General features: G+C 37.6%; 1 protein-coding gene across 1 annotated transcript; it reads left to right on the top strand.

The window, feature by feature from the left end:
• Positions 1-214: 214 nt before the first annotated feature.
• On the top strand, positions 215-4,499 carry SHM4 (serine hydroxymethyltransferase 4). The gene is made up of 6 exons (XM_078302930.1): positions 215-896; positions 986-1,250; positions 2,347-2,619; positions 2,838-2,955; positions 3,253-3,354; positions 4,054-4,499. The coding sequence occupies exons 1-6, from the start codon at positions 325-327 to the stop codon at positions 4,296-4,298; spliced, it is 1,575 nt and encodes a 524-aa protein (XP_078159056.1). The 5' UTR covers positions 215-324; the 3' UTR covers positions 4,299-4,499.
• Positions 4,500-7,361: the final 2,862 nt, after the last annotated feature.

The following is a 7,361-nucleotide window of genomic DNA, read 5'->3' as shown; positions in this document are numbered from 1 at the left end:
GATCCCAAAGTTTACCCAAAGATTAATTTTGGATCTGAACTGTTCGATTAGAATCCGCACGAGTATTAAAGATATCATCTGATTTGCAACTCGGACCGGATTGGACTAGATTCTGATCATACGGTCCGTATTCAAAATCACATTAAGAATTACTGTAGAGGATCCGGACCTGGCTTGCCTGCGCCGAGGCAGAGACTGGAGACTCGAGTAAAATGGTAAAATAAAAATCGGGAAAATAAGCCGAAAATAGCCATAGCCAACATACGAACACAGATCATCAGCGCACACCAACCCCCAATCCACCCCATCCCACCTCACCTCTCTATGTTCACTCTCACCCCCACCTCTCGCCTCCTTATAAACCCCTCCCCTCGCCCCCTCTTCTCTCGTCTCTCTCCCGCTTCTTCCTCTCACTCCGTCTCTTTCCACTCTTACCTCAATCCCCTTCAAGCTCTCTCCACCGCCGCCGAAACCATAACCGCCATGGATTCTGTCTCCTCATGGGGTCTCACCCCCCTCTCCGAAGCCGACCCCGAAATTCACGATCTGATCGAGCGTGAGAAGCGTCGTCAGTGTACTGGCATCGAACTCATCGCATCTGAGAATTTCACCTCCTTCGCTGTCATTGAGGCACTTGGAAGCGCCTTGACCAACAAGTACTCTGAGGGAATGCCTGGTAACAGGTACTACGGTGGAAACGAGTTCATAGATGACATCGAGAACTTGTGTGCATCTAGAGCTCTTCAGGCGTTTCACCTCGACGCAACCAAATGGGGCGTGAATGTGCAGCCTTACTCAGGCAGCCCGGCGAATTTTGCAGCATACACTGCGCTACTTAATCCACATGATCGCATTATGGGGCTGGATCTACCATCTGGTGGCCATCTCACTCACGGGTACGGTTTTAATTTGTACTGAGGATTTAATCTTTTGTTACCTTTCCGTTAATCAAGGTTTGATCTTTCTGTTACGCTAATGTTAATAGGTACTATACAGCTGGCGGGAAGAAGATCTCGGCCACCTCGATCTATTTTGAGAGCTTGCCATACAAGGTGAACGCGAGCACCGGCTACATTGATTATGATAAATTGGAGGAGAAGGCCTTGGATTTCAGACCCAAGCTTATCATATGTGGTGGCAGTGCATATCCGAGGGATTGGGATTATGCAAGATTTAGATCAATTGCTGACAAGTGCGGTGCGCTGTTGCTCTGTGATATGGCACATATCAGTGGCCTTGTTGCAGCTCAGGTAAGAACAAATTTATTATCTTGCTTTTGATTTATTTGGAAATGTTGATTGAATCTGGTAATCGGAGGAGGTCTGTTGCTAAATGACATTTGAAAGTAGCTTTAAGAAGAGGATTTGAACTCTTATGTAGGAATGTTGGTTTGCTCATGTGGTGCTTGATAAAATGTTTTTTGCACGGACGGATCATTATTTTTTTCGTGTCATGCTTTTTTTTTTTTTTTTTCCATTATGCATTTAGGATTCTGCTTTAGGTTATGTTTTATAAAATTGACTTGCCCATGAGGTGTTTGATGAAATGACACATACTTTGGATATCTTTTTTTTGTGCCATTCAAGCAATTGTAGACGTATTTAGTAGATTTACATGCATTGAATAATCTATTTAAGTGATTTCGAATATGTTTTCATTTAATTTGCGTTTTAAATGAACATTATAGTGTGCCATTGACCAGATCTAGTTCTACTCTCAGGCAATCATCAGTCTTGTTACAGAATTAGGTTACTAGATTTTATGCCATGAAATTAGCTTGTTCATGAGGCATTTTGTGTAGTGTGGTGTTTTTCCACGGGCTATCATTTTCAATTTTTCTTGCAAGTCAATGATGCGGCAAACATGTTACAAGATTTTTGATTCATCCTTTTAACTCACACAGAAATTGTAATATTGTAGATTCTTAAACTGTCTTGCCTATTTGAAGTTAATATAAGAGTACCTTGAGCAACCTTATGAAATTTTCATATTATAAAAAAAATTCAATGGTGCCATTGCCGCCATGTCAATATCCTGGTTGGGAATATAGGGTTTTAATATTTGCATTTTTTGTATGGATCTATGTTAGGTACAACCATGTGAAAATCTAGTACAGGCATGGTGTACCCATCTTACGTGAATATATATTACCAACTTGATCTCTTTTGTGTTTATTTACTCAACATTATTACAACCATGCAGGTCTTATATCTTCAATGCAAAAATATGACTCTACACTTGAACAATTGTCTTATACTCTTATTAAAATATAGTTTAACTAAAGTTTAGTGCCTAGAATAATTTCCTGTTAATTATAATTATTTACTCCTTTTCCTATGAATGTAGGAAGCAGCAAACCCATTCGAGTTTTGTGATGTAGTGACGACAACAACACACAAGAGTCTTCGGGGCCCACGAGCAGGCATGATCTTTTACCGCAAGGGGCCAAAGCCGCCAAAGAAGGGGCAGCCCGAGAATGCTGTCTATGAGTTCGAGGACAAAATCAACTTCTCTGTGTTCCCTTCCCTGCAGGGTGGGCCCCACAACCATCAGATTGCTGCTCTTGCTGTTGCACTTAAGCAAGCTTGTTCTCCTGGATTCAAGGCTTACGCTAAGCAGGTTTTTAAATATCATAATATTGGGAATTTTTACTCTGCAAATTGATACCTTGGATTTTTATTGGAACTCTTATAGGCCAACACTTCTGGTTTTTTCACTTACGACACAAAAGGTTCAAAGTTGTGTCAATTAAACATCGCTAATTTACTCTTGAGACATTTAACTCATCCAAAGTAATTTCATGTATGCCTAGTAACACACTGCTTGCTCTGGATTAGGTCAAAGCGAATGCCGTTGCTATAGGAAATTATTTGATGAGCAAGGGGTACAAGATGGTCACAGATGGGACTGAGAACCATCTTGTGCTGTGGGACCTCCGCCCTCTTGGCTTGACTGGTATGCTTATGTGGAATTGTGATTGTGTTTTAAGTGTTAGGCTCGTTAAGTCAAATATTGCACATCATATTTGTAGAAACGATCAGAAACAAACGACACCTTCAAAATTCAGAACACAATCTAAATAAGAAAGTAAAAAAGAAAAGAAAATGAAAACAAGCAACCAAGCTGCAGTTGGGCACTTGTCATCTGTTTTGCCTTTGCATCTCAATAAGGTGTTTCGTACGTTACACTTTCATACCAGAATATGGTCTTCTTCTACTCCTTATATATATTTGAATTGCATTGATGTTGTAGGAAACAAGGTGGAGAAGCTCTGTGATCTGTGCAGCATCACGTTAAACAAGAATGCTGTATTTGGAGACAGCAGTGCCTTGTCTCCTGGTGGTGTACGTATTGGTCAGTATCTCATCATCTTTCTTTATTCATTTTTTTCTTGGTGACGTCTGCTTTTGAGCTCTGCTTGGCATGCAAGGAAATTTGGTATCATATATTTCTGAACTTAGATCTAGGCACGGATTTATTTCACTTTTTAAAATTGGGTAATCAAATCTCAACTGCTACATGGTCATGTGGGAGGGGTCATCATGTGCATGCTTGTCTCCTGCTTAGCTGTGAATGTAGATATTTTATTCTCTACTATTTCTCTTTGCTGGATGGCACAGAAACTCTTGGCTGTTGCTCTGTTTAAAGTATACTATGATATGTAACTTTTTCAGTTTTTCTTGAAGTAAGATAAATTAAAATTATATTCTCTTGTGGTTGCAATCAATCAGAGGATAATGTGTTGTCTGTATATTATGTGCATAATGTTGACACAGTTGTTTGACATAGTCCTCTTTTAACTAATAGGTTATCACCTCTTTTAAAAATGATTAAGTTGAACTGGTAGATGGTCTCATTATTATATTGCATTTCCCTTGTCAAAACTGTTTTATTATTGACATTTATTCTCAACTAGCAAGGATTTATGTTACTTGTGAAAGTTGTTTACTGAGTTGTGGAAATGTTCTCAAAATGACAATAACATTATAGAAAACATCAAACATAAATTTTAAATATATCTAACCTTTTATCTCTCTTCGTTTTCTATTTCAGGTGCCCCTGCCATGACCTCAAGGGGTTTACTTGAGAAGGATTTTGAGCAAATAGGAGAGTTCCTTCACCAGGCTGTGACTATATGCCTTAAGGTGCAAAAGGAGCACGGCAAATTGCTCAAAGATTTCAACAAGGGTTTGATTAACAACCCTGACATAGAGAATCTCAAAGTGGCTGTTGAGAAATTCAGTTCCTCTTTTGATATGCCTGGGTTCAAGGTTTCTGAGATGAAGTACAAGGAGTAAGTGGTTTATACGAGTCATTGGGTGAGTTTTAGTGAACAATATTTAAGGAGAAAATTCTCTCTATATGTTATTTGTATCGCTTTGGTCTATTTGGGGTTGTGTTGTCTGTGGAATTGTGAGGAGTTTTGTTTGTTTTGCCTTGTTACGCTAGATTTGATCCGCTGGTTTGGATAATAATGATAATAGGATTTTAATATGTCACTTCTGGGGGGAAAATGTTAAAAGGTGAGAGATCTTTTACTATGTTTTATTGACGAGATGGAAGGCGAGTTGAATTATGACTTTGAAAAATGGTCAAGAGACGGAACTTATAAATCTCTTATAACCTCTAATCTCCAAAGAACCAATGCCATCTTTCATCATCAAAGTAATCACTCTTAGGTTGGATTGCGAAATGCCTTGAGATCTCAGATATTCAAATAATACTTAACAAAATTCTTAACTTCTCTAGTATCATAAATCAAAAACTTCATTTGAAGATAAAAATAGAAAATCAGAATACATTAAGCTTCTTACCGGATTTTCCAGTGTTCTATTTTCTTGCAATTGAAATGGCCACAATTGCTTCAAGCAACATAAAAATGGAAAACTGATTGAATGAATGAGTTACAAGTTACAACTATTGGCTGTTTTTTTAGTTGAAATTTTTTAAGGCACAAACACAGCAAGAATTTACCACTGCTAAATTGTCAACCAATTTTCACTGCATGTGCGCAAACAGTCGCAAAGAACCAAAATAACCAATACTGTAACAAATTAACTGTTGCCATCACCACGCTAACCATGCAGATCGCTGACGCCCTAATCTCAACGCAAGTCTTTCTGTGGCTCTGTTCACAAGACACAAGTGCGAACTTTGTACAAGGCAAATTTGTATAGAATTTAAATTTATTAGAAAGGATTTACACTTAATTTAGTAAAGGCTTTTCTTGTGTGTTGTTAGAGATAGCGGGCGAGTGAAATTGCTGTTATAAAAAAATCATCCCCTGATTAATTAGTCGAATTAGTCACTGTCATGCGTTATGCCAAACCACATTGATGGTAATTCCCCTAATTGATATTTCTTCCTCAGATATTAGAGAAATCTATGCCAATGTGACATGTGGTTACAATTTTGAGTTTGTATCCTCTCAGTTATTGCAGAGGATTACTCTCACTTTACGGTTTGAGATTAAATCTCAACCGGTTTGGGATTCGGGTTACCATAGGGGCAGTATTATTGGGCTTTGAGATTCGTGCCAAGTTAAAAAGAACAGTCCAGATCCAGTAACTGTAAAAGATTCCCTTATCAGATATTGGAGAGGATGTGAATTCACTACAATTTTAGGCAAAAAAAAAATGACATTTCCAACTTCCTGGTGCGCATTTGATCGGCTTAATTTATTTTAGCTCGAAGTGTCCTGTTAACAAGCTGAAGGTTTGTAACTTATTTTTGTTAATACTGCTTATGCTTCATGAAAAATAAAGGTCAAACACAATTCTAACAAAATAAATAAATAAAAGAGCATCAAAGCTAATCTGTAGGTTATGGTTTCAAGCAAAATCACGAATACCAACCCAACCAGTAAAAATAGATCTTAACATAAAACACAAATAATAAAACAAAAATAAACCTCATTTACAACAAGGTGGTGCCAATTTAAGTCTTACAAACAACCAAACACAGAAATGTTGAAAAGCCCAACTTGATCTACTTCAAGGGGCAGCATCTCTGGCACACAAGGTGATAATCTCACAACCCCTAGTGTATGGATTAGCCGAAGGCAGAGATCTACAGTTGTAATATGGCACACCTGGCCTTCCACAAGGCACAGCATCTCCTCTCAGTGCTTCATAGCTTATATACCTCTTTTGGGGATAATCCCATAATACCCTTCTGTTGATCTCTGAATCCAGCTCCATTTGCATTTCCTTCTCCATTGGTTGCTTTGAGAAACCCAATTTGACCTTCATTTCCCCTGCATTGCATTGCCATGAGAGTAAGAGGAGTAGGAACAGGGAGAATGAGACTAGGGTTTGCATTCTCTTTCTTCCCCCTTTTCTCTCTCTTTTGGTTGATTGGGGGTGTTCTATTTTCTTTTTCTCCAACTGTGTGTTGTTGGAGAATTAATGAGGTTTAAAGGTGATGCACCAGAGTTTTTTGTCAGGAGAGGAGCAATACTAGGGTTTCTCTGTGGCAAAGTGTTAGTGTATATTTTATGGGTCAATGCAATCTGAGACTAAGGGGCAATATTAAAAGTGACTTAAAAAAAAGTTACGTTGTGGTTAGCGTGTTATGTTATATGTTATGGTTAGTGTGTTCATACTGTGATTATTCGTTAACACAGATTTGGTCATGACACGATATGATACGTGATCACGTGAGCGTATAATTAGGACGGATATATCTTGATTGAATGGTGAATTTAAAATAAATAATTTAAATTACGAAAAAAGTTAAATATAACCAATCACATTTGGACGCGACACGTGTAATCACAACGTGACTAACGTTTTGTGACCGTTTCTTCGAATTTGATCATGACATGGCACGACATAGTACCTAAAATATAACTTTATCATGGTACATTATGGCATGATTTCATCCCAGTCTTCATGAGTTATTTAAAAAAATTATAAATGAATGAGAATTGGTAATCATACTATATAAAATTGTGTAATTTGATCGTGTGAATTCTTTTATCTTTGTAATGCTCAAGACCTCAAATACTTGTATAGCGTATTGCTAATTGAAAAACTTTTTAATTCTCATCAACTGCAGAAAGATAAAAAATGTAGAGCTCTTTCAATGTCAATTCACAATTAAAAAATTCTTACTCTTGATCAGCATGGAAGAAGTTCGATGGAGAATACAATAGATTTCAGTGAAATAGAATTAAACATAATTCAATTCATAATCTAATTTTCTTCATGAAATTGAAATGACATCGGATCTACTTTAAGTTTGATGGTTCGAAAATTGTCCGATCCGCTGTATGATACGTGCATACAAAAGCAGGTATGCACATATCTTAAAATGGATTGAACGATTTTAAAATCCATCAAACCAAATCTAACTTAGAA

This window comes from Carex rostrata, chromosome 1, assembly GCF_964058835.1.
Source record: "Carex rostrata chromosome 1, lpCarRost1.2, whole genome shotgun sequence".
NCBI classification, from domain to species: Eukaryota; Viridiplantae; Streptophyta; class Magnoliopsida; order Poales; family Cyperaceae; genus Carex; species Carex rostrata.
The sequence above is the reverse complement of the archived record's forward strand: the minus strand, read 5'-3'. Positions and strand labels throughout refer to the sequence as shown.

Coding starts and splice junctions, on each gene's coding strand:
- SHM4 (XM_078302930.1), top strand. CDS start 325: ATGTTCACTCTCACCCCCACCTCTCGCCTCCTTATAAACCCCTCCCCT. Junction 1,251..2,346: donor GTGGCCTTGTTGCAGCTCAG/GTAAGAACAAAT, acceptor CTATGAATGTAG/GAAGCAGCAAACCCATTCGA. Junction 2,956..3,252: donor CCGCCCTCTTGGCTTGACTG/GTATGCTTATGT, acceptor TTGATGTTGTAG/GAAACAAGGTGGAGAAGCTC.